Source organism: Chlorocebus sabaeus, chromosome X, assembly GCF_047675955.1.
Source record: "Chlorocebus sabaeus isolate Y175 chromosome X, mChlSab1.0.hap1, whole genome shotgun sequence".
NCBI classification, from domain to species: domain Eukaryota; kingdom Metazoa; phylum Chordata; class Mammalia; order Primates; family Cercopithecidae; genus Chlorocebus; species Chlorocebus sabaeus.
This window is the reverse complement of record NC_132933.1, coordinates 81478426-81505201: the sequence shown is the minus strand read 5'-3', so window position 1 is coordinate 81505201 and position 26776 is coordinate 81478426. Positions and strand designations below refer to the sequence as shown.

The window sequence follows — 26776 nt, the reverse complement described above, 5'->3', positions numbered from 1 at the left end:
GGGATTGCAGGCGTGAGCCACCATGCCTGGCTTGTCATTTATTCTTTTTTTTTTTTTTTTTGAGACAGAGTCTCACTCTGTTGCCCAGGCTGGAGTTGCAATGGCGCAATCTCAGCTCATTGCAACCTCTGCCTCCCGGGTTCAAGCGATTTTCCTGCCAGAACCTCTCGAATAGCTGGGATTACAGGTGTCTGCCACCATGCCTGGCTAATTTTTTGTATTTTTAGTAGAGACAAGATTTCACCATGTTGGCCAGGCTGGTCTCGAACTCCTGACTTGGTGATCTACCTGCTTCCACCTCCCAAAGTGCTGGGATTACAGGTGTAAGCCACCACGCCAGGCTTGTTATTTATTCTTTTGTTTTTTTTTGAGACAGAGTGTCACTCTGTTTCCCAGGCTGGAGTGCAATGGCGCAATCTCAGCTCATTGCAACTTCTGCCTCCTGGTAAGCAATTCTTGTGCCTCAGCCTCCCAAGTAGCTGTGCTACCAGGCATGTGCTACCATGCCCGGCTAATATTTGTTTTTTGAGACGGAGTTTTGCTCTGCCCAGACTGGAGTGCAGTGGTGCCATCTCGGCTCACTGCAACCTCTGCCTTCCCATTAAGCAACTCTCCTGCCTCAGCCTCCCAAGTAGCTGGGATTACAGGCGCTCGCCACCATGCTCAGCTAATTTTTGTATTTTTAGTAGAGGCGGGGTTTCACCATGTTGGCCAGGCTGGACTTGAACTCCTGACCTCAGATGATCTGCCTACCTTGGCCTCCCAAAGTGCTGGGATTACAGGCATGAGCCACTGAGCCTGGCCTTATTCTTTATCTGAAATATTTTCTAGGAGTTGAGATAGGTTTGGTAGGGTTTTTTGTTTGTTTGTTTGTTTGTTTTAGAGACAGAGTCTCTGTTTATCGCTCAGGCTGGAGTGCAATGGTGTGATCTCCACTTAATGCAGCCTCCGCCTTCCGGGTTCAAGGGATTCTTGTGCCTCAGCCTCCCGAGTAGCTGGGATTGCAGGCGTGCACCACCATGCCCGGCTAATTTTTTTGTATTTTTAGTAAAGACAGGGTTTTAATATGTTGGCCAGGCTGGTCTCGAACTCCTGGCTTCAAGTGATCCTCCCACCTTGGCCTCCCAAAGTTGTGGGATTACATGCATGAGCCACTGCTCTTGGCCCAAGTTTGGTAGGTTTTTTAACATGTACTTTCATGTCTCTTATCTGTGTGTATACATTGTGTATATATATTTTTAAATATGTACCTTTAAAATATTGTACATATTAAAAGAAGCAACAAAAGTAAAACATACAAGTTGTTTTCCATAACTTAGGATCACAGATACTACTGTGATTGTAATAAGCATCCTAAGATGAGGCAGTTGTCATACAGTGGAAAGAGCCATGAGCTTGGAAACGGAAGATCTGAATTCAGGTTCTGTTTCTGCCATTTAATAGGTCTGTGACCTTAACCTCTCCAGACTTGTTTTCTCTAATATAAAATGATATGTCCACAGTGTTGTTGTTTTAAATGATACAATTCGGGGGAAGCACTTTATAAAATATTCAACAGATGTAAAGAGCTGTTCTTAACGCATACTGAAGTCATTAAGTGTTTTAATGTTCCTTTTTGTATGTAGCGTTAGATAAGTGTGATACAGTATTGGCCCCATTTTACAGATGAAACCGAGGTCTAGGATACCAGAGCTACTCATCTGCAAAACTGAGATGGAGACTCGGTGTTATCGAACGTTTTTCTTGTTTTGACTAGAGAATGGGAATACACCCAGCAGGCTGATTATGCTGCTGAATGTAGATGGGCTTCCAACAGCTTGTCTCCTGCATATTTAATATTTTCATAGTTTACAACTTAAATTGGGAGTGAAAATCTTCTCTTTTTTCTTCTTACCTGAGTTTTAAAGCAATGTTTAGTCTCTGGATTTCATTTTTTTTCCATGTGTCATTTCCATACATGCAGTTTTGTCTAGTGGCTTCTGATTGATCAGTGCATAACAATTCTATTAGAGCAAAAGTTTTTTTTTTTTTTTTTTTTTTGGAGACGGAGTCTCGCTTTGTCGCCCAGGCTGGAGTGCAGTGGCCGGATCTCAGCTCACTGCAAGCTCCGCCTCCCGGGTTTACGCCGTTCTCCTGCCTCAGCCTCCTGAGTAGCTGGGACTATAGGCGCCCGCCACCTTGCCCGGCTAGTTTTTTGTATTTTTTAGTAGAGACGGAGTTTCACCCTGTTAGCCAGGATGGTCTCGATCTCCTGACCTCGTGATCCGCCCGAAAAAGTGCTGAGATTACAGGCTTGAGCCACTGTGCCCGGCCAGAGCAAAAGTTTTTTTTTTTTTTTTTTTGAGATGGAGTCTTGCTCTGTAGCCCGGGCTGGACTGCAGTGGCCGGATCTCAGCTCACTGCAAGCTCCGCCTCCCAGGTTTACGCCATTCTCCTGCCTCAGCCTCCCAAGTAGCTGGGACCACAGGCGCCCGCCACCTCGCCCGGCTAGTTTTTTTTTTTTTGTATTTTTAGTAGAGACGGGGTTTCACCGTGTTCGCCAGGATGGTCTCGATCTCCTGACCTCGTGATCCGCCCGTCTCGGCCTCCCAAAGTGCTGGGATTACAGGCTTGAGCCACCGCGCCCGGCCGAGAGCAAAAGTTTTTAAGCTGACTTTGTTTTTCCCATCTTGTATGTACAGTTGAGCTTTGAACAACATGGGTTTGAACTGCACGGGTCCACTTATGTGTGGATCGTGGTATGTGGAGCCTGTGTATATGGAGGGCTGGCTTTTTGTATATATGGGCTTCACTATGTGTGGATTTTGGTATACTCGGGGTCCTGGAACAAATCCCCTACGTATACTGAGGGACAACTTGCGTGCTTATCTCTGATATGTGTTTCAGCCTACTTACCTCTGACATGTTTGATACTTTTCCTTTTGCAGCTGAAATGTGGAGCATGTGGTGCCATTGGACACATGAGAACTAACAAATTCTGCCCCCTCTATTATCAAACAAATGCGCCACCTTCCAACCCTGTTGCCATGACAGAAGAGCAGGAGGAGGAGTTGGAAAAGACAGTCATTCATAATGATAATGAAGAACTTATCAAGGTCGAAGGGACCAAAATTGTCTTGGGGAAACAGCTAATTGAGAGGTAAGAGATACCAGGCAGGAAGTGCCATGGGACGGATTCATTTGAGTTTGGTTTTATTGGTGGCTGGTGGGGGTAGATGTGATGTGTTCTCTGAAATGGAACTGAAGGAACGGGAATTTTGATGGCTTTTCCTCAGTTATTGTTGCCAGTACTGAAAATTATAGCACTCATTAGGTTGTACCACTTGTTTCGGAGCATGCTGCCTAACTTGTGAGTCTATTTCCTTAGTTACAAAATAAAACCACCCTTACTAGGATAGTTAAGAAGATAAAATGAGACAGATTACAAAGCATACAGTATAGTGCCTGGCATATAGTAGATGCTCAGTAGATGTTAGTTATCTCTTCTTGTTCTACTTCTAGATACTTAATAATATTTGCAAGGTCCCTAATATTGTTGTGTTTTTTTTTTTTTTTTTTGAGACAAAGTCTTGCTCTGTTGCCCAGGCTAGAGTGCAGTGGCTCATTGCCACCTCTGCCTCCTGGGTTCAAGCGATTCTCATGCCTCAGCCTCCCGAGTAGCTGGGATTACAGGCGCACACCACCAGGCCTGGCTAATTTTTGTATTTTTGTAGAGATGGGGTTTCATTATGTTGGCCAGGCTCGACTTGAACTCCTGACCTCAAGTGATCTGCCTGCCTTGGCCTCCCAGAGTGCTGGGATTACAGACGTGCTGGGATTACCATGCCCAGCCTAATTTTTGTATTTTTGGTAGAGACAGGGTTTTGCCATGTTGGCCGTGCTGGTCTCGAACTCTTGTCCTCAAGTGATTCTCTAGCCTCGGCCTCCCCAGGCGTTGGGATTACAGGCGTAAGCCACCATGCCCGGCCTTGTAGTGTTCTAATAAAGGATGGAAGAGACATAGAAACTGTGCTTATACTTGTGTCTTGCCCTCAGAGACTTTAATAGATAATAAAATGAAGAAGTTGTAAAGTTCTTTCTCCTTTTTAGTTTGAAAATGGCAGACCTACAGAAAAGTTGAAAGAATGTAGTATATGATTCCTTTAAATTCACTAATTGTTAACATTTTGTCACATTTGCTTCATCTTTATATACCTAAAACTTTTTTTTTTCCTGAATCATTTGGAACTAAGTTGCAGGCATCATATTTCACTCCTAAGAAAGTTAACATTAATGTAATAATATTCAGATCTCATTCAGTCTTCCCCAGTTGTCTCAGTGTCCTTTATTTCCTCTGTCCCCAATTCTGGATTCATTCCCAGTTCAAACATTAAATATATTTTGAATCTCTCTTAATCTAGAATGGTTTTCCCTACCTTTTATATTTTTCTTTTTTTTTTTTTTTTTGAGATAGGGTCTGGTTCTGTTACCCAGGCTGGAGTGCAGGGGCAGGGGCATGATCTCAGCTCACTGCAACCTCTGCCTCCCAGGTTTAAGTCATCCTCTCACCTCAGCATCCACAGTTGTTGGGACTACAGGCGTGCAGTACCACACCTGGCTAATTTTTGTATTTTTTGTAGAGAGAGGATTTTGCCGTGTTGCCCAGGCTGGTCTCAAACTCCTGGGCTCAAGCAGTCCTCCTGCCTCAGCTTCCCAAAGTGCTGGGACTATAGGCATCAGGCACTGCACCCAGCCCCATTTATGTTTTTCATGACATGCATTTTTTGAAAATTCCAGGCCAGTTGTCTCAAAATATTCCACATTCTGAAATTGTCTGTTCTCTCATTGATCAGATTCCAATTAAATGTTGTTGGCAAGACATTTAATGTCATATTTGGGTGATATACTTACTATACCATATCAGCAAGCATGTAATGTCAGATTTTCCCACTGTTTTGATCATCTTGCTAAAGTGGTGATCCTCAGATCCTTTAATAAAGTATGTTTTTTCTTTGTAATTAACATGTTGGTGAATATCCTGTTCCCTGACAATCTTTTAATAGTTTTAGCATCAGTTGATGACCATTGCTTTATTCAGTTATTTCAGTGGGGGTTCAAAAATGGTAATTTTTCTATTTCTAGCATTTCTTCAACATTAGCTAACATTTTTCTATAAAAAAGAGCTTTCTACTCTCCCTTTCCAACATAGTGTCCCAAATTTGACTCCCTCAAGCCAGATCCTGGTTTTTTTTTTCTTTTTTTTTTTTTTTAAACGACCCTATAAATACTTGAGAACTTCCTTGCTTTTTGGCACAAGATGTTTTTGTTTCCGTCTCAACGAAGTCTTGCTCCATTGCCCAGACTAGAGTGTGGTGGCGTAATCTCGGCTCACTGAAACCTCTGCCTCCCAGATTCAAGGGATTCTCCTGTCTCAGCCTCCCAAGTAGCTGGGATTACAGACTTGTGCCACCACATCTGGCTAATTTTTGTGTTTTTAGTAGAGATGGGTTTGCACCTTGTTGGCCAGGCTGTTCTCAAACTTCTGAACTCGTGATCCGCCCGCCTGGGCCTCCCAAAGTGCTGGGATTACCGGCATGAGCCACCAATCTCAGCCTTCTGGCACAAGATGTTAAAAGCTCTCTTTCAAATTTTCCTATCCTATACTTGGAGTCAGCCATTTCTCCAAGAGCCCAGGTTCCTTTTTCTTTTTTTTTTTTTTTGAGACGGAGTCTTGGTCTGTCGCCCGCGCTGGAGTGCAGTGGCCGGATCTCAGCTCACTGCAAACTCCGCCTCCCGGGTTTACGCCATTCTCCTGCCTCAGCCTCCCGAGTAGCTGGGACTACAGGCGCCCGCCACCTCGCCCGGCTAGTTTTTTGTATTTTTTAGTAGAGACGGGGTTTCACTGTGTTAGCCAGGATGGTCTCGATCTCCTGACCTCGTGATCCGCCCGTCTCGGCCTCCCAAAGTGCTGGGATTACAGGCTTGAGCCACCACGCCCGGCCGGGGTTCCTTTTTCTTCTTGAGACGGAGTCTTGCTCTGTCTCCCAGGCTGCAATGTGGCACCATCTTGGGTCACTGTAACCTCCGCCTCCCCAGTTCAAACAGTTCTCCTGCCTCAGCCTCCTGAGTAACGGACTACAGGCACGTGCCACCTTGCCCTGCTAATTTTGTATTTTTAGTAGAGACGGGGTTTCTCCCTGTTGGTCAGGCTGCTCTTGAACTCCCGACCTGAGGTGATCTGCCTGCCTCCACCTCCCAAAGTGCTGAGATTATAGACATGAGCTACTATGCCCAGCTGATATACATGTATTTTAAATTACAACTTTATACTGATACCTCCAATTTAGTTTATAGATCTTTTTTTCCTCATCTTCCCTCATTTCATATGTCTCCATTCTCAAGAAATAACTTAATTTCTCTATATATTTACTTAGAAATCAATATATTGAGAAATTTGCTCTGTCCTATGATAGGTACAAAATAGTTTCAGAATTACTATAATAATACCACTACCACCAACAAACCCATAAAGTAGATTCAAGATGTTTTTCATAGTTTATTTTTCTTGGACTACATGCCGCTGAGGTATAGTTAGGCTATTCCAAACATATTTGAATCACTTCTTTTTTTGTGTGTAATTTAAGAAATCAATTTGATACAGTTAGAGTCATTTATTTCTGTTTGTGTTTAATTTGGGGTTCCTTTTCCCATCCTTGTTGATTTATTTTATTTTTTGAGATGGAATCTCGCTCTGTTGCCGAGGCTGGAGTGAAGTGGTGCGATCTCAGTTGACTGCAACCTCTGCCTCCTGGGTTTAAGTGATTCTCCTGCCTTAGCCTCCCAAGTAGCTGGGACTACAGATGCATTCTATCACACCTGGCTAATTTTTGTATTTTTAGTAGAGATGGGGTTTCGCCATGTTGGTCACGCTGGTCTTGAACTCCGGAGCTCAGGCAATCTGCCTGCCTTGGCCTTCCAAAGTGCTGAAATTACAGACGTGAGCCACCACACCCAGCCTCCATCCTTGTTGATTTAATTATTAATATTTGTAATAGTCATTGTTTTTTGAAGCACATTAGAAGAGGAAGATGGGCCAGACGTGGTGGCTCATGCCTATGATCCCAGCGTTTTGGGAGGCTGAGGTGGGAGGATCACTTGAGCTCAGGAGTTCGAGACCAGCCTAGGCAATATAGTGAGATCCTGTCTCTATTACTGAACAAGCAGTTTTTAAATTTAAAAAATGAAGAAGAAGAAAATGTGATACCATGGTCCCTTAAAGTGGAAGAGAAGAAGGTGAATGAGCTTTAATGATTGAGGGAAGCCCAAACTAGTTTGTTTTCTTTTTTCAAATCAGTTTTAAATTTCTTATTTTCATTCTGAATGAGTTAGGTTTCCTAGCCTTTTAAGATAGAATGCTGGGGCTAGGCACGATGGCTCACACCTGTAATCCCAGCACTTTGGTTTGCCAAGGCGGGTGGATCACCTGAGGTCAGGAGTTCGAGACTTGCCTGACCAACATGGCGAAAACCTGCCTCTACTAAAAATACAAAAATTAGCTGTGCATGGTGGTGGGCTCCTGTAATCCCAGCTACTTGGGAGGCTGAGACAGGAGAATCACTTGAGCCTGGGAGGTGGAGGTTGCAGTGAGCTGACATTGCGCTATTGTACTCCAGCCTGGGAGACGAGCGAAACTACATCTCAAAAAAAAAGATAGAATGTTGGAACTGGAAGGATTTTTAAAATTCTTTAGCCTGGTTTCCTTATCTTCCCAATAGGAAACTGAGGTAAAGTTGTGACTTGCCTAGTTACTTATTAACTTGGAAAGCCTTTGAGGGCTTGCCTGATCTGAAGGTGGATGTCTGGCCTTTGGTTTGGCTTTTTCCTCCCTAAGCTCATGCTTAGGTACCTTGGATTTTTTTTTATTATAGTTGGTTTTTTTTCCCTGGGAATTAGAAATAGGGGCTGTATCTTACTAAAGTGTTTTGATTACAGTGCGGATGAGGTTCGCAGAAAATCTCTGGTTCTCAAATTTCCTAAACAGCAACTTCCTCCAAAGAAGAAACGGAGAGTTGGAACCACTGTTCATTGTGACTATTTGAATGTGAGTATGTGCATTGCTTCCTTCTGATTAGGTGGGTTCTCATTGATTCCCCTAACCATATATGCCATGGCTCTGACAGCCTTAGATTCTCCATTTGCCTTGCCCTGAGAATTATGTGTACTGTTCATTATAAGATTTCTAAAATATGTTTGTCTAGTTAGAGAATGTGGATTTTTTTTTTTTGAGACGGAATCTCACTCTGTTGCCCAGGCTGGAGTGCAGTGGCACGATCTCGGCTCACTGGAACCTCCACCTCCCAGGTTCAAGCAATTCTCCTGCCTCAGCCTCCCAAGTAGTTGGGATTACAGGCACACACCACCTAATTTTCATACTTTTAGTAGAGATGGGGTTTTGCCATATTGATCAGGCTGATCTTGAACTCCTGACCTCAGGTAATCTGAGGTGATCTGCCCGCCTCCACCTCACAAAGTGCTGAGATTATAGGCATGAGCTACCATGCCCAGCTGATACACAATCTACTCGCCTTGGCCTCCCAAAGTGCTGGGATTACAGGTGTGAGCCACCGTGCTTGGCGGATTTTTTCTTTTTTTTTTTTTTTGAGATAGAGTCTCGCTCTGTTACCCAGGCTGGAGTGCAGTGGTGTGATATTGGCTCACTGCAACCTCCGCTTCCCAGGTTCAAGTGATCCTCCCACCTTAGCCTCCTGAGTAGTTTGGATTACAGGCATGTGCCACCACACCCAGCTAATTTTTGTATTTTTAGTAGAGATGGGGCTTCGCCATGTTATTCAGGCTGGTGTTGAACTCCTGGCCTCAAGTGGTCCGTCCACCTCGGCCTCCCAAAGTGCTGGGATTACAGGCATGAGCTACTGTGCCTGGACAGAATGTGGATTTTTTTTGGTCTGAAGCATTCTGATTTCATGTTTCTTCTTAGAGACCTCATAAGTCCATCCACCGGCGCCGCACAGATCCTATGGTGACGCTGTCATCCATCTTGGAGTCTATCATCAATGACATGAGAGATCTTCCGAATGTGAGTTCATTGTGTTGGATATCTATAGTAGGGGTGTCAAAGCCCTTTGTTCTGTCTGTGATTTCCAATAGAGGGCAGTAATCTATAGATTTAGGTAACTGGAATGCCTAATTTTTGGGGATTTAGTTTTTTTGTTTGTTTAAGCAGTTTAGTAGAGGAAACAGACCTGCTAGAAAGATTCCTTTCAGAGTTGATAGCCAGGTGGATAGGTAAGATGTGAGAATCTTCAGGAATTGGCTCTGGCAAGTGTTCTTTGCTGATGTATGGTTCCGGCCCTTGTTTGCAGACATACCCTTTCCACACTCCAGTCAATGCAAAGGTTGTAAAGGACTACTACAAAATCATCACTCGGCCAATGGACCTACAAACTCTCCGCGAAAATGTGCGTAAACGCCTCTACCCATCTCGGGAAGAGTTCAGAGAGCATCTGGAGCTAATTGTGAAAAATAGTGCAACCTACAATGGTAAGAATCAAATGTTCTATGATTGCAAAGGTCACTGTTCAGATCTTTATTTATTCCTTACTGGGCCTAAATTCAGACTAGATTGGACTGAGAGGACTACAGTGTATTTCTGCATTCATTTGTGGGTATGAAAATCAGGTAATGCACATTTTCAGTCATTTAATAAATATCACTTCTTTTTTTGCGGGTAGTGGGTGTTGGAGTCTCTCTCTGTTGCCCAGGCTGGAGTGCAGTGGCGTAATCTTGGCTCACTGCAACCTCCGCCTCTCGGTTCAAGCGATTCTCCTGCCTCAGCCTCCCAAGTAGCTGGGATTACAGGCACGCGCCACCATGCCTGGCTAATTTTTGTATTTTTAGTAGAGACAGGGTTTCACCATGTTGGTCAGGCTTGTCTCTAACTCCTGACTTCATGATCCACCCCCCTCAGCCTCCCAGGATTACAGGCATGAGCCACTGCACCCAGCCTAATGTCACTTCTTTTTATTCCCACTGTTTAATTCTTATATCCTCTGGAGAATTTGGAGTCTGTCCGTTGTAATGAAACAGTTCCATGGAAAGTAGTGGAAGAGGTGGTCCTAGGTTAGTAGAAAAGAGGGACATTCAGTGTGGATGGAACCTGTGTAGGGTATGCACTTGGGACCATGTTTGCTGTGTCTGAATCTTCTGTTTGGTCTACAAATTTGTTAGAGGCGCCGTTATATGTTCACTTTGCTCAAAAACTGAGAAGACAAAGGGGAAGAAATCTGTTTGTCTTTTTTTTTCCCCCTTATGAGACAGGGTTTCACTCCTGTTGCCCAGTAGCCTCCCAAGTAGCTGGGACTACAGGTGGTTGCCACCATGCCATGCTAATTTTTGTATTTTTTTGGTAGAGACGGAGTTTCGCCATGTTGCCCAGGTTGGTCTCAAACTCTTGAGCTCAACTGATCTGACCACCTCAGCCTCCCAAAGTGCTGGGTTTACAGGCATGAGCCACTGCACCTGGCCTGTTGCTATGTCTTAAAAAGAGGAAACAGTATAGCTTCTGCATGTAAAGGATAAGGTTTTCTGGTTTCCGTTTGCATCCTTGAGCACAGATTCACATATATAAATGTAGGGATTCAGAGTACAGATAGAGTATAAATCATGGCTCTGGCACTTACTAATTGAGTTACCATAGACAAGTTATTTAACTTCTCATACCCTCCTCAGTTTTCTCATCTGTAAACATGGGATAGTACTATGTGAATTTTAAAACCTTTCAGAAGCAGGCCCAACCCATTTATCTACTTTCTATCTCCAATGACTGGCTCCCATACCCATTATCAACCCTTGCCACACTCAGCATTATATTTCACAAAATATCCCCTATCATTTCTTCATGACTTTGCAGTCTTTGCTCTCTCTCTGGGATGCCTTTGTTTCCTATATTTCTGGGCCAACTTATATTACCTGTTTTTATTTTATTTCTTTTGAGATGGAGTCTTGCTCTGTCGCCCAGGTTGGAGTGCAGTGGCGCCATCTCGGCTCACTGCAACCTTCGCCTCCTGGGTTCCAGCGGTTCTCCTGCCTCAGCCTCCCGAGTGGCTGGGATCACAGGCGCCCACCACCACACGTGGCTAAGTTTTGTATTTTTAGTAGAGACGGGGTTTCTCCATGTTGGCCAGGCTGGTCTTGAACTCCTGACCCTGTGATCTGCCCTCAGCCTCCCAAAGTGCTAGGATTACAGGCATGAACCACCGCACCCAGCCCATGATTTTCTTTATTTCACCATAAGAAATCTTTAAAATGGGTACTGTTATAACCCTCGTTTTCCAGATGAACATACAGGCCTATAGTGTTTAAATAGCTTTAAAAAATGTTTTTTTAATGATGAGGTGATGGGTTGATGTGTGCAGCAAACCACCATGGCACACGTTTACCTATGTAACAAATCTGCACATCCTGCACATGTATTAAAAAAAAAAAAAAGGAGGAAGATTACTTTACCTTTAGGGGCACTTCTAACCTACATTTGTGATTTTCTTTTTTTGGAGATGGAGTCTCGCTGTGTCGCCCAGGCTGGAGTGCAGTGATGCGACCTTGGTTCACTGCAGTCTCTGCCTCCTGTGTTCAAGTGATTCTCCTGCGTCAGCCTCCTGAGTAGCTGGGATTACAGGCATGCGCCACCATGCTGGGCTAATTTTTTTATTTTTAGTGGAGATGAGGTTTTGCCATGTTGGCCAAGCTGGTCTCGAACTCCTGACTTCAGGTGATCTGCCCTCCTCGGCCTCCCAAAGTACTGGGATTACAAGCGTGAGCCACCGTGTCCAGCTGATTTTCTCTTCTGATAGTCTCTGTCACCCAGGCTGGAGGAGTGTGGTGGTATGATCTTGGCTCACTGCAACTTCCTCCCCCTCTGGGGTTCAAGCAGTTCTCCTGCCTCAGCCTCCTGAGTAGCTGGAACTACAGCTGTGCCCCACCATGCCCGGCTAATTTTTCTATTTTTAGTAGAGACAGGGTTTCACCATGTTGACCAGGCTGGTCTTGAACTCCTGGCCTCAAGTGATTCACTGATCTTGGCCTTCCAAAGTGCTGGGATTACAGGCAAGAGCCACCACTAGACTTAGGCATGAGAATCACTTGAATCTGGGAGGTGGAGGTTGCAGTGAACCAAGATCGCACCACGGCACTCCAGCCTGTGTGAGAGAGTAAGACTGTCTCAAAAAAAAAAAAAAAATGACAGAGTAGAGATGTTAATCCAGTTATATCTAATGTCAGAGCCTGTACTCTTAACCACCATGCTCCATATACCCTTCTCCACTTTTTCACTTACTGTTTACGCCTCACAACCCTGCACTTGTCTTCTGCTGAAGTACCAGCTACATCCTAATTGCTGGATCCACTGGCCACATTTCAGAAATAACCTTTTATTTAAACACCTTTATTGAAATATAATTCACATACTATGCAATTTATCCATTTAAAGTGGTCAGTTTTTTTTGTTTGTTTGTTTGAGATGATGTTTTGCTTTTGTTGCCCAGGCTGGAGTGCAATAGCGCGATCTCGGCTCACTGCAACCTCTGCCTCCTGGATTCAAGCGATTCTCTTGCCTTAGCCTTGCGAGTACCTGGGATTATAGGCATGCGCCACCACTCCTGGCTAATTTTGTATTTTTAGTAGAGATGGGGTTTCTCCATGTTGGTCAGGCTGATCTTGAACTCCCAACCTCAAGGGATCTGCCTGCCTCGGCCTCCCAAAGTGCTGGGATTAAATCAGGCATGAGCCACCACGCCTGGTTGGCTAAAGTGGTCAGTTTTAACATGTCATCCATATTGTAACATGTATCAGTACTTCATTCCTGTTTTTTTTGAGACAGGGTCTCACTGTGTTGTCCAGGCTGGAGTGCAGTGGAGCAGTCACAGCTCACTGCAGCCTCACCCTCCCAGGCTCAAGGAATCCTCCCATCTTAGCATCTCAAGTAGCTGGAACCACATGTGCATGCCACCATGCTTAGCTAATTTTTATTTTGTAGAAACAGAGTCTCACTATGTTGCCCAGGCTGGCCTCAAACTCCTGGGCTCAAGCGATCTTCCTAACTTGGCCTCCCAAAGTGCTGGGATTACAAGCATGAGCCATTGTGCCCAACCTCATTTTTTTTTTTATCATGTAATACTCCATTGTATGGATGCCCCACATTTTGTCAATTGATGGACATTTAGATTGTAATTTTGGCTGATGCAAATAATGCATCTGTGAACATTTTGTGAACATTCTTGTACAAACTTTTGTGTGGACATTTGCTTTTTTTTTTTTTTTTTGGAGACAGAGTCTTCCTGTGTTGCCCAGGCTGGAGTGCAGTGGCACGATCTCTGCTCACTGCAACCTCCGCCTCCTGGGTTCAAGTGATTCTCCTGCCTCAGCCTGCCAAATAGCTAGGACTATAGGTGCGTGCCACTATGGCTGGCTGATTTTTTGTATTTTTAGTAGAGACAGGGTTTCACTGTTGGTCTTGATCTCCAGGCCTCGTGATCCACCCGCTTCGGCCTCCCAAAGTGCTGGGATTAAAGGTGTGAACCACCGCGCCCGGCGAACATTTGCTTTTTTCAATTTTAATTTTTTTTATTTCTCAGGCAAGTAAGAAAGGGACACTTGTTTTTATTTCTCTTGGGTATATAAAGATTGAGCATCCCAAATCCAAAAACTTGAAATTCTCCAAAATCTTAAACTTTTTGAATGCCTGCTTGATGCTCTAAGGAAATGCTCACTGGAACATTTGGATTTCTGATTTTCGGATTAGGGATGTTCACATATTTGCAGATATTCCAAAATATTTCAGATTCTTAAAAAACCTGAAATCTGAAACACCTGTGGTCCCAAGCATTTCAGATAAGGAATACTCAGTCTGTACTTAGGAGCCGAATTGCCGAGTCCACATGGTAACTCATATGTTTAACTAACTTTTTGTGGAACCTCCAAACTGTTTCCCAGAGCAACTGCACCATTTTGTAATCCCACCAGCGGGTTCCAGTTTCTTCACATCCTTGTCAACCCTTGTTATTGTCCATCTTTTTGCTTCTAACCATCCTAGTGGGTGTGAAGTGGTATTTCATTGTAATTTTGATTTGCATTTCCCTATTGACTAATGATGCCGAAAATTTTCGAATATGATTAGAAATATCATTCTTGAACTTTTGTGCATTTGCCACTATTGACCACTTTTTCCTCCTTGATACTCTCTTCTCCCTTTTCCAGAAACACTTTCTCAAATGATTTCCTTGCCTTTTCATTCTCATTACTTCAGCCATCATATGTCTGTTAACATCACTATCTCCAGCCCCATACCTCTCTTCAGGGCTCCATACCTGTGCTTCCAGTTGTCTGCCAGACATGTCCATTTTTCATTGTCCTACTGGCAACTTATTATCTGATTGCCCATCTAGTTGTACATCCTAGAAATCATAGTCATAATTTATTCCATCTTCTCTTCCCCACACTCATAGATAACCAAGTCCCATAAATTGGAAATTCTAAGTTGCCAACGGAAAAACAAAGAACAAAGATACTGGTCTGGGGTTAGGAGAGTGTTTGCAGTCAGTCATACTCCTCTTGGCCAGCAGTGTCCCACATGTTCAGGCTGACGATTTGCCCATCCACAGATGTCTGCACGCTATAGTTGCCAAAGACAGTGGGGATAATACTCCTCAGGAAAGGCGTTTGTTGTATAACTGATGAGGAGGCAGGTTTTACCTATAGCCTCATCTCCTACAACCACACGTGATTGTCTGCATTCTTCCCTTGTAGTCCTATGTACAAGAGAGAAAGAAAGAATATTCAGAGATACTTGGTTAATGTAGGGAGCTATTCTAAACATTTCTCTCTGAGGAGATGATGAGGAGGATAAGATGCCCCCCACACTCTCTATACCCTTAATGCTATAAAAGAGTCAGCTGCAAAGGGTTGTATAAGTCAAGAGTTCTTACCCTGGAGTCTGTGGACTACTAGAGGATGGGCTTCAGTAGGTCCTAGAAGCCTCTTCTGAAGTTGTGTACAATACTATGTATATGTGCATAATTGAATTTTTCTGGAAAGAAGATCCAGAGCTGTCACCAGTATCCCACAAAAGGCTTTTTAATCTTTTGGTGAACTCAAAAAGATTAAAAACCATTCATACACATAGGTATTTGTGTTACAGTGTTGTCATAAGGTCTGGATCTACTGTATCAAAGGTGCTAAAATATTATGGGTGCTCAATAGATGGTTAGTAATTTTTTAAAATTATCATAGAAGGTTTCCAGGGTTGAATCAAGAAACATGGCTCTCACTTTGGGTCTCTGGCTATAGAGCAGCAGAGGAACCTCCATTCCTGAAAAACAGACATCACAGTACTGGAGAGAAAGGCAGACAAAGTCACACTCAGCTAGAGAAATGGTTAAGAGGACTGGGTGCGGTGGCTCACGCCTGTATTCCCAGCACTTTAGGAGGCCGAGGCGAGTAGATCACCTGCGGTCAGGAGTTCGAGGCCAGCCTGACCAACATGGCAAAACCCCATCTCTACTAAAAATACAAAAATTAGCCAGACGTGGTGGCACACATCTGTAATTCCAGCTACTCAGGAGGCTGAGGCAGGAGAATTGCTTGAGCCCAGGAGGCAGAGGTTGCAGTGAGCCAGGGTCATGCCATTGCATTCCAGCCTGGACAACAGAGCAAGACTCTTGTCTCAAAAAAAAAAAAAAAAAAAAAAAAAAAAAGAGAAATGGTTAAGAGTCTAGTCTCCGAGGTCAGGAGGCAAAACCCATATCTCCTTCTAATCTTTGTGAACTTGTCGTTTGTTTTTTGTTTTGTTTTTTTTTTTTTGGCAGAGGCTTGCTCTGTCACCCAGGCTGGAGTGTGCAGTGGTGTATCTCAGCTGACTGCAACCTCTGCCTCCTGGGTTCAAACGATTTTTGTACCTCAGTCTCCCGAGTAGCTGGGATTACAGGCGTGCGCCACCACACCCAGCTAATTTTTGCGTTTTTAGTAGAGACAGGGTTTCACCATATTGACCAGGCTGGTCTTGAACTCCTGGCCTCAAGTGATCCACCCGCCTCTGCCTCTCAAAGTGCTGGGATTACAGGCGTGAGCCACAGCTCCTGGCCAGAGAAAATTTTTAACCTGAGGGTTAAATGAAAGAAGGCATGCGTAGTACTTATTAGTCCTTCTCACATAGACAGTACTCATTAAGTGATAGAAGCTACTATGTCTTCTTAATAATTCTAGTATTCTGCTGGAGAAGGCAAAAATTCTGTAATATGGTTACAATGCTAGATAAACCAGGGGTCTCATCCCCTTCAACCTTATGTGAGTAAAACTACAGGTCTTAATGCCACCACACTCATCCATTTCTTCATGAATCAGTATTTCCGAGTAAATGATATGGCAGAGATGCTCTCCAAGAAGCTTGTTTGAGTTCCTATATTTATACACTCATATTAATACCCCATCAACGCCTTGCCCTCAATTTAGGTCCCGAAGTACTCCACTTTCTGTAGGTTCTTAATTACTGCCCTAATTTCAGACCTATTCTTATAGCAGTACCTTCTTTAAGTGTCAGAGCACAGAGGAAAGGGCATTAAATCATACATATTTGGTTACAGAAAAAAAATTGAGAATGAATTTATTTCTCACCTTAAGGATTTGGGGAAATAGATACATCCCTCATCCTGTTGTCTCATTAGCTAAGGTCCACATTAGGCCCATATCATAGGCAAAAACAAAATAAACACAACACCTCATTTTGGTCAGAATAAAGAAAAGTGAGCTGGGCGTGGTGGCTCATGCCTGTAACCCCAGCATTTTGGGAGGCTGAGGGGGGAAGGTTGCTTGAGCTCAGAAGTTTGAGGCCAGCCTGGGCAACATAGACTTCGTCTCACTAAAAATAAAAAAAATTAGCCAGGCATGGTGGCATGTACCTGTAGTCCCAGCTACTTGGGATGCTGAAGTGAGAGGATTCCTTGAGCCTGGGAGATCGAGGCTGCAGTGAGCTATGATCACACCACTGGACTCCAGCCTGGGTGACAGATGGAGACCCTGTCTCAGAAAAAAAAAAAAGAAAAAAAGTGGCTTTCAGAGTGTGCTTTCCAGAAGCCCACTAGGGGTTGCTCTCTACCCACACAGAGCCAGTTCTGAGTGGTGAGGCCTCCCACCTAGAAGTCGTCTTTAGCACAGGTTCCACAGCTAAAATAAGTCCAGAGCATAATTTAACTCTGGTGGAAAACCACCCCAGGGTATTCACTGACCATCAGCCCGTTCTTTTTCCATCCAGGAATAGGCATAAAGATCAAACACACAAGGTCGATACAAAAGGGGCACAGTCATCACCACCTTCCTCGAGAATAGCCTTCTTTGACTTTCCTGATCTGGATAAATTTATTTCCCCTCTGAATTTGTACAACAATTACTGCCTGTGCAACTCATTTTCCCAGCTTCCTCTAGGTATCATCCAGTGTCCAACACCTCTGCTTAAAGTGACTGCTTTCAGAACAACAGTGCAACTTAGGCAGTTGCTGAACCAGAGTAAGACTCTTAGAGACAGGCTGGGCACAGTGGCTCACTCCTGTAATCCCAGCACTTTGGGAAGCTGAGGAGGGCAGATTGCTTGGAAGTCAGGAGTTCAAGACCAGCCTGGCCAACACTCCAACCTGAGCAACAGAGCGAGACCCTGTCTCAAATAAATAAATAAATAAATAAAACAAAATTCATATTGAAACTTAATGCCCAAATGTGGCAGTATTGAGAGGTGGGGTTTTCAAGAGGTGACTGGATCTGGAGGACCCTGTCCTCATGAATGGATTAATAGATTAATGGGTTAATATGGGAGTGGAACTAGTGAATCATAAGAAGAGGAAAAGGGACCTGAGCAAGCACCGTGGGATTCCCTGAGTCACTTTGGTACTCTGCAGAGTTTCCATTAGCAAAAAGACTCTTACTAATTGAGGCCCCTTGACCCTGGACTGCTCAGCCGTCATAATTGTAAGAAATTTCTTTTTTTTTTTTTTTTGAGACGGTCTCACTCTGTTGCCCAGGCTGGAGTACAGTGGCATAATCACAGCATAATGCAGTCTCAATATCCTTAGGCTCGATGATTCTCCCACCTCAGCCTCCCAAGTAGCTGGGACCACAGGTGTGCTTCAGTGCGCCCAGCTAATTTTTGTATTTTTTTTTTCTTGTAGAGATAGGGTTTCGTCACATTCGAACTCCTGGGCTCAAGCGATCTGTCCACCTCAGCATCCCAAAGTGCTGGGATTATAGGTGTGAGCCACCACCCCCGGCCCCAGTAAGCAGATTCAATTGTTGTAAAACAGCTTATAGCATTCTGTGTTGTGCTGTCTGCAGTAAATGCATTTATGATGTTTTCCACTGATTATGTGTTTATTGGGATGTAACCCTATCATAAGTCAAGGAGCATCTGTATCTCATATGTAGCTCCTCCATAATTTATGGCAACCAATATATTTCTCTATTTATACGAATACTCTATTTTTTTGTTTTTTGTTTTTTTTTTTTTTTTGAGACGGAGGCTTGCTCTGTCTCCCAGGCTGGACTGCAGTGGCCGGATCTCAGCTCACTGCAAGCTCCGCCTCCTGGGTTTACGCCATTCTCCTGACTCAGCCTGCCGAGTAGCTGGGACTACAGGCGCCCACCACCTCGCCCGGCTAGTTTTTCGTATTTTTTAGTAGAGACAGGGTTTCACCGGGTTAGCCAGGATGGTCTCGATCTCCCGACCTCGTGATCCGCCCGTCTCGGCCTCCCAAAGTGCTGGGATTACAGGCTTGAGCCACCGTGCCCGGCCACGAATACTCTATTTTTTTAAAATTTATTACGGAAATTGGTAGACACATTCAGAAATAAAAGAGGAAATAAACTTCAGTGCTATTCACTCAGTTCAACACTTTGTTAGCATATGGTCAATCTAGTATATATTTTCAGCTTTTGTATCATTTCATCCATAAATACTTAAAGCATTTATACTCTGTCTTGCAATAATTTATTTTCAAGTCATTTCTTTGACTAGACCAGCAACTATCTTTATTTTATTTTTTTGTTCTATTTTTTGAGATGGGATCTCACTCTGTCACCTAGGCTGCAGTGCGGTGGCACAGCCTTGGCTTACTGCAGCCTTGACCTCCTGGGCTGAAGCAATCCTCCTTTCTCAGCCTACCGAGTAGCTGGGACTACAGGTGCATGCCATCACGGCCAGCTAATTTTTGATTTTTTTTTTTTTTTTTTTTGTAGAGGTGAGGTCTTGCTATGTTGCCCAGGCTGGTCTCAAACTCCTAGGCTGAAACAATCCTCCCGCCTCAGTCTCACAGAGTGTTGGGATTATAGGCATGAGCCACTATGCCTGGCCTAAACCAGTAAGTCTCATAGGCAGGAAGTCTGTCTTATTTTTCCTTATATTCCCATCATTGAACACATTGTACATAGTCATTAAACATTTATTAAATGAATAAACAAGTGAATGCTGAATTAAATTAAATAGTAAGTGAGAAGAGAACTGACATTTAGGCTCTGGGGAGCACTAACAAAAGGATAGACAGAGGAATACAGTGTAGCAAAGGATATGTAAAAGAAGTAATTGGAGTTACTAGCTAAATGAAAATATTTTAGCTTCTTTATGATGAGCTTAAATTAGGGCATTCATAAGCAGGGAGTGTAGGAGATAGGTCAGATAATTCAAGGATTTTCTGAAGCTTCTGATAGGGATCAGTGTGGAGATTTGTGTTTTTTTTTTTTTTTTTTTTTTTTTTTGAGGCGAAGTTTCACTGTTGTTGCCCAGGCTGGAGTGCAATGGCACAATCTTGGCTCACACAACCTCCACCTTCTGGGTTCAAGCAGTTCTTCTGCCTCAGCCTCCCGAGCAGCTGGGATTACAGGCGCCCGCCACCGTACCTGGCTAATTTTGTATTTTTAGTAGAGACGGGGTTTCTCTATGTTGGTCAGGCTGGCCTTGAGCTCCCAACCTCAGGTGATCCACCTGCTTGGGCCTCCCAAAGTGCTGGGATTACAGGCCTGAGCCACCGCGCCCAGCCCAGAGATTATTTTTTAACAGAGGCTTTGGATTAACCCAATGTTATTAGAACATCACAAACCATAAATTCTACAAACAAAAATTACAATCACAAATTGTATATGCTAAGTGTGGGAAAATTACAAGTTACCCATTGGTTTCTTTAGACATTCTTTTTTTTTTTTTTTTTAGTTTTCAAAAACAACTTTATTCATGACACATATTTTTTAAAAAATTCCCACCCCTGGAAATGAGCTAAAAAAACCAAAATACACTTTTCACCTCCCTGTTCCCGCTTCTCATTCCCTCCCATTAAAAGGGAAAAAAGGCAAAGGAAAAAAAAAAAAAAACTGAAAAACAAAACACTCCTAAACCTCCCAAAACAAGGTAGTGCATTTCCCCAGGGGGAAGGGGAATTTACACTGGAACCACTGGGAGCTGAATGGAGGTCTTCCGGCTACAGAAACCTGCAAAGAAAGACACTCAAAACAGAAAAAGAAGCACAAAAGGAAACAAAATAGATCACCAGGCAATCTGGAGGGGCAGGGAGCCGGAGAAGAGGGCTGGGGTGGGACTTGACTGGACAGGAGCAGGCAGGACGGGACTGTGAAAGGCGAGGAGAAGATGGAGGGAAGGTAACAAGCAGAACAGTTTGGTGTCCTTCCAGAGCCCTGGGTAAAAAAAAGAAAAAACCTACCACCCACACTCACCTACCCTTGAGCAGCACCCAAGGGGGTGAAATGGTGCGGGGAAACATGGGGAGCAGCTTACGCAGTTGAGACATGTCCATGGCGAATCCCCAGAGTGAATAAGCAGCCTCCTGCCCTACTCCCTGGGCCTTCCCCTACTCCCCAAAGCAGGTCCCTCCTCAGCTGTTAATTACGGGATTTTTCCCACTTCCGCAGTATATCGTTTTTTTAAAAAATGGTTTTTTTCCCATCAGGGTCATCTTCTGTTTTGTTTTTTTTTTATTCTTTTTTTTCCCCTCCTTTCCTCTTTTTTTCTTCTCTCTTCTCCTAATACTTTTTTAGTAAGGGGAATACCATGATGTTGCTCTAGCCCGGCCCCTGTAGACGCGACCGTGGGGCCTGCTGTTAAAACCACTGTAGAATTGAGAGAGGTAATTGTTATAGTTGGTGGTCTGGGCGCGGTAGCGGGCTCGTGGGAAACCCCGGTCTGTTGTGCTGATTCCTGGTCTGTTGGTTCGTTTTGGGATCACCTTGATTTGCCTTCCTCTAAATAGGGACTCATCTGAGACCAAGGAAGTCCTCACTGGTTCTTTGTCTGAGAACTCTGTATGTGCAAACCCTTTGGGATGGGCACTAAATTTGTCACAGAGTATGGTGACACGGTTGACTGAATCACAGCCATGAAAGTGAGCTTCCAGCTCTTCTGCTGTTGCACCATAGTCCACATTGCCAACATAGATGGAATGGGCATCAGCCTCCATCTTCTCTTCAATGACATGATCACTGGGCCAGCATTGCCTAGAAGTGGACTCGTATTCATCTGCTTCTCTACCTCTGTTCTGTAGCTCCTTTAGCTTCTCAGCTGCTTCTTCCATCTCCCTGACTTGAGTTTTGATAGTTTCCAGTTCCCGGTCCTCAATGGCGCCGTACCCCGGGTCACCCTCGACCAGTCCCGGCTCCTCCTCCTCCTCCTCTTGGCTGCCAGGGACTCCCGAACCAGGCCCAGGGCCCGGAGCTCCCGTGGGAGTGTGGGTGTCGGGCTGGGGCGGCTCCTCTTCGGGCTTGGGCTCTGGCTTGGGGTCCAGCAGCAGCTCCTCAGGCTCCAGTTCCTCAGACTCCAGGCCATTCCCGTAGTCCCCTGCGCCCCCCGGGGTCCCCTCCCTGGCCTCCCCACCGGCCCTGGGCACAAGATGGCACCGCCGCCCTGGCCTGGGGCCCCGACCGTCCACAGCCCCCGCCATCCGCAGCCCCTGCCGCCTGCTCACTCTTCAGGCATTCTTAAATTATTGCTCCCCTTCCATAGTATTATGTTCAAGGTATTAAAGGCAGTAGTAGTACTACCGTGTGTAGATATACACAAATTAAGGAAAGAGTTAAAATTAGTTTATTCATTCATATTGTGTACCTGCTATGTTTTAGGCACTGAAAAATGGATATAAGTCTGGTATATTTGTCTCACCCATCAGTTAGCCTGGTGCCTGACACATATTAGGTTCTTAAGCAAGTGCATTAAGAGGATAAAGAAGTGTTGGCAGATTTTGCCTTCCATTTTTAATGGTTTCATCTCTTACTGTTCCTCTACAGGGCCAAAACACTCATTGACTCAGATCTCTCAATCCATGCTGGATCTCTGTGATGAAAAACTCAAAGAGGTAAGACAGTGAAAGAAAGGCAGTGGAATTTGAAGGAGGGGGGTATATCAGGGTTTAGGAAGTAGGGAATTTAACAGAAGGAAAAATATATGTGGGAGTAGCAGATATTTAGTATATGTGAAGGCTGGAAGGGACTTTAGAACTCACAGGCCAGTCCCTTTTGTAGATGGAAAAACTGGGCCCATAACTCATTAGAAAGGGCAAAGGAAAGTGAGTTTCCAGGAAGTCAGCTGTAGCTGAGAGACTAGTCAATGTTTTAGGAAGGAGGAATTTTAATTTTTTCTTTGTATTTTTAACCAACCAAGCAGCAAGTGCTAGAAGTTTTAATTTTTAAATGATAATCTATCTATATTCCCTCTTCTTACCAAAAACATTTAATGGTACTTTATAAACCTACAAAAGTGTAAGTATGAAGTAGACATTTTACAAAAGAGGGTAGCTAGCCAGTAAACATGGAAAGATTCTCAACTTGACGGATTATTGAGGAGATGCAAATTTAAACCACGATGTCACTACATACCCACTGGAAAGGCTAAAATTAAAAAGACTGACAATACTAAGTGTTGATGAGGATTTGGAGCAATAGGAATACAAACTTTTTCCTACTAGAGTCTAAAATAAATTTATTGGGTTACGTCCCATTATACAAAAGTCACTAATCAGTAATAATGTTTAGTGTTGTTCAGCAGTAGTTTTATACCAAAAACAGAGAGCATGATCTTAAAGCCTAAATTGCTAAAGATGTTTTTTTTGTGTGTGTGGCAGCTATGATGTTGACACTCAGAGAAGTATAAATTTTGGTGAACCAGAAGAATAGAATGTAGAGTACCTAAGAAGTTGTTGACGTATCCATTTTGACCGTTTTACTGGAATATCTGTTTTTTTTTTTTTTTTTTTTTGAGACAGGGTCTCGTTCTGTCACCCGGGCTGGAGTGCAGTGGGATGATCTTGGCTCACTGCAACCTCCGCCTCCTGGGTTCAAGTGATTCTTGTGCCTTGGCCTCCTGAGTAGCTGGGATCACAGGCGTGTGCCACCACGCCCAGCCAATTTTTTTTTTTTTTTTTAATTCTTAGTAGAGATGGGGTTTTGCCATGTTCACCAGGCTGGTCTTAAGCTCCTGGCCTCATGTGATCCACCTGCTCGGCCTCCCAGATTGCTGGGATTACAGGTGTGAGCCACTGTGCCCAGCCTGGAATATCATTTATCTTGACTTTTTGTCATTCCGTAGACAATTCAAAGTTACACTTTCTGGGGCAAGGGTCATAGATAGCTAGCTGAACCTTAAATTATCCTTAATTTTTTTTTTTTTTTTGAGATGGAGCCTCGCTCTGTCACCCAGCCTGGAGTGCAGTGGTATGATCTTGGCTCACTGCAGGCTCCACCTCCCAGATTCATGCCATTCTTCTACCTCACCCTCCCGAGTAGCTGGGACTACAGGCGCCCGCCAACATGCCTGGTTTTTTTTGTATTTTTAATAGAGATGGGGTTTAACCGTGTTAGCCAGGATGGTCTCGATCTCTTGACCTTGTGATCCACTCGCCTCAGCCTCCCAAAGTGCTGGGATTACAGGCATGAGCCACCACGCCCAGCAAATTATCCTTAATTTTTCTGTGGTGATCACACCTTAGGGAAACTTCTGTCTTGGCTTTGCTTTAATTTCAGAAAGAAGATAAATTAGCTCGCTTAGAGAAAGCTATCAACCCCTTGCTGGATGATGATGACCAAGTGGCCTTTTCTTTCATTCTGGACAACATAGTCACCCAGAAAATGATGGCAGTTCCAGATGTAAGCTGTCTCTGTGCTAAATATTGTGAGGATCGTGCAGGGGAAAGGAAAAATGTATAGGGTGTACGTGTGTGTATTTTGGAGAGTCTAAGTGGGTATGTCAGTTGTGACTGGTATGTGATTTTAAATATTGACCTTTTTGCTGTATGGGTACATTATCTTTTTTTTAAAGAGTACATTATCATTGAAGTCAAAGAGGCCAGGAATCTTTGGATGTAGGGAGGTTTTTGCTTCCTGTTGCTGACATTCAGTATATGAATGCTCCTGAGTAGCCCTATAGAGAGAGGGTGCTAGCGAATGTGAGACTTTTGATTTAAAGGTACTTCTAAGCAAATGATACTTTGATAATTAGACACCGTTGGTTGTCTTTTATTTCGTTTTTATATTGTTATGGTGATCCTCCCTAGGAATTCTCAACAGTTTCCTTTTGCACTATAGGAATGTGTTCTACGTGTGTAATGCTATAAAACTTCCGGATGGGACTAGGGAATAAGAAATTTTAATTATGACTATAGAGCAAGTGTTTTTACCCTATCATGGCATAGAAATCCTTAAAGGAATCTGTGAACCCCTTACATTATATACAGAAGTTTTGTATGATTATGTGTTTTTCTAGGGAAAGAGTCCATAGCTTTTTATAGGAATATTTGTAAGCCAACAAAGGTGGTGAAATTCTGGTATGAAGAGTGATTTCCATTTAATTTCTTATGCTTTCTATTTACTAGTCTTGGCCATTTCATCACCCAGTTAATAAGAAATTTGTTCCAGATTATTACAAAGTGATTGTCAATCCAATGGATTTAGAGACCATACGTAAGGTGAGTGACTGATTTGATCTAAATGCCTTTTTGTAATCAAGTGACTGTGTGTGTGTATCTGAGTGCCTGATTCTTTTCATCACAGAATATCTCGAAGCACAAGTATCAGAGTCGGGAGAGCTTTCTAGATGATGTAAACCTTATTCTGGCCAACAGTGTTAAGTATAATGGTGGGTATTTCTCTTTATTTTCTTTCCATGAATCCATCCATCTTCTATCCATCTGACATTACTTAGCATTATTAAAAAAATTTTTTTTGAGACAGGATCTTGCTCTCCTAACCAGGCTGGATGCTGTGGTGTGATCATAGTTCACTGAACCAGGCACACGCCACTGCGCCAGGCTCTTTTTTTAGTAGAGACAGGGTTTTGCTGTTTTGCCCAGGCTGAGCTCAAGCAATCGTTCCACCTCGGCTTCGCAAAATGCTGGGATTACAGGCATGAGCCAACACTCCTAGCCAGCATTATTAAAATTTATGTGCATAAGGCAGCCTTGAGCAGTGATCGCAGAATCAATTGAGTGACTTAGTCTTTTTATTTTTATTTTTTTGAGATGGAGTTTCACTCTTGTTGCCCAGGCTGGAGTACAGTGGCGCAATCTTGGCTCACTGCAACCTCTACCTCTTCCAGGTTCGAGTAATTTTCCTGCCTCAGCCTCCTGAGTAGCTGGGATTACAGGTGCCTACCACCACGCTCAGCTAATTTTTGTATTTTTAGTAGAAATGGGGTTTCACTATGTTGGCCAGGCTTGTCTCGAACTCCTGACCTCAGATGATCCATCTGCCTCAGCCTCCCAAAGTGCTGGGATTACAGGTGTGAGCCACACTCCTGGCCAGTCTTTTTTTTTTTTTTTTTTTTTTTTTAAAAGCAAGCATATATTTTAGTGTGTATGTTGTATAAAGATTGCTATTAGCCTTTAATGATGAAAAAGTAATATATGCTTACTTTTGAAATCTCGGAAGGCACAGAAAAATGAAGTGAGAATAAAAATCAAATGGATATTACTTTGGGCTCTGAGCCATCATTGCTTTTTCCTAGAATGTGAAAACTCACCTATGTCCCAGGCCCTTAGATGGAGCTTAGGGAAATGGGTAGCTATAGACCAAGGTGAGCTTCCTTGGTGCATGGAGTTTTGCTCAGTACATGAGTTGATTGAATAACATATGCCAGGCTCTGTGCTAGCTGCTTAATCTACTGATAAGAGAGACAGTCACTGTCCTCAAGTAATTCACAATCCAGTTGGCAGAAAGAGACAATTAAAATGCAGCTTGGAACCAGGCATGGTGGCTCATGCCTGTAATCTCAACACTTTGGTAGGCTGAGGTGGGAGGATTGCTTGAGGCCAGGAGTTTGAGACCAGCCTGGGCACACATAGCAAGACCTTCCTTGTCTGTATAAAACACTTACAAACAAAAGCTTAGCTAGGTGTAGTGGTGAGTGCCTGAAGTCTTAGCTATTTGGGAGGCTAAGGCAGGAGGGTCACTTGAACTCAGGAGTTCAAGACTGCAGTGAGCTATGATCATGCCCCTGCACTACATCCTGGGCGACAGCAAGACCCTGTCTTTATAAATAAATAAAATAAATAAGTAAAATGCAGTTTGACAAGGGCTATAATAGAAGTATGTGCAGAGTGCATCAGACGAGAGCAAGGAATATCTTAACTGAGAGGGAAGGCTTCATAAACAAGCTAATACAGTTTTTAATGACAATTTTTAAACATTGAGTACTTATATGTGCTGGCACTGATAGATGTTATAAATATCAAATTATATATGGTTTCTGTTCCAAATT

General features: G+C 43.6%; 1 protein-coding gene and 1 pseudogene across 7 annotated transcripts in view; one reads left to right on the top strand and one right to left on the bottom strand.

Moving 5' to 3' along the window:
• TAF1 (TATA-box binding protein associated factor 1) overlaps window positions 1–26776 on the top strand; it is a 100300-nt gene that overhangs the window by 32324 nt on the left and 41200 nt on the right. For all 7 annotated transcript variants that reach the window (XM_073013577.1, XM_037988914.2, XM_073013576.1 and 4 more), the window contains exons 25-32: window positions 2928–3139; window positions 7972–8080; window positions 8975–9073; window positions 9360–9537; window positions 22315–22382; window positions 24046–24168; window positions 24894–24986; window positions 25072–25156. In XM_073013577.1, coding sequence (XP_072869678.1) covers window positions 2928–3139; window positions 7972–8080; window positions 8975–9073; window positions 9360–9537; window positions 22315–22382; window positions 24046–24168; window positions 24894–24986; window positions 25072–25156 — 967 coding nt within the window. The remainder of the gene's footprint in view (window positions 1–2927; window positions 3140–7971; window positions 8081–8974; window positions 9074–9359; window positions 9538–22314; window positions 22383–24045; window positions 24169–24893; window positions 24987–25071; window positions 25157–26776) is intronic.
• On the bottom strand, window positions 20025–22301 carry LOC103232158 (polyadenylate-binding protein 2 pseudogene; annotated as a pseudogene).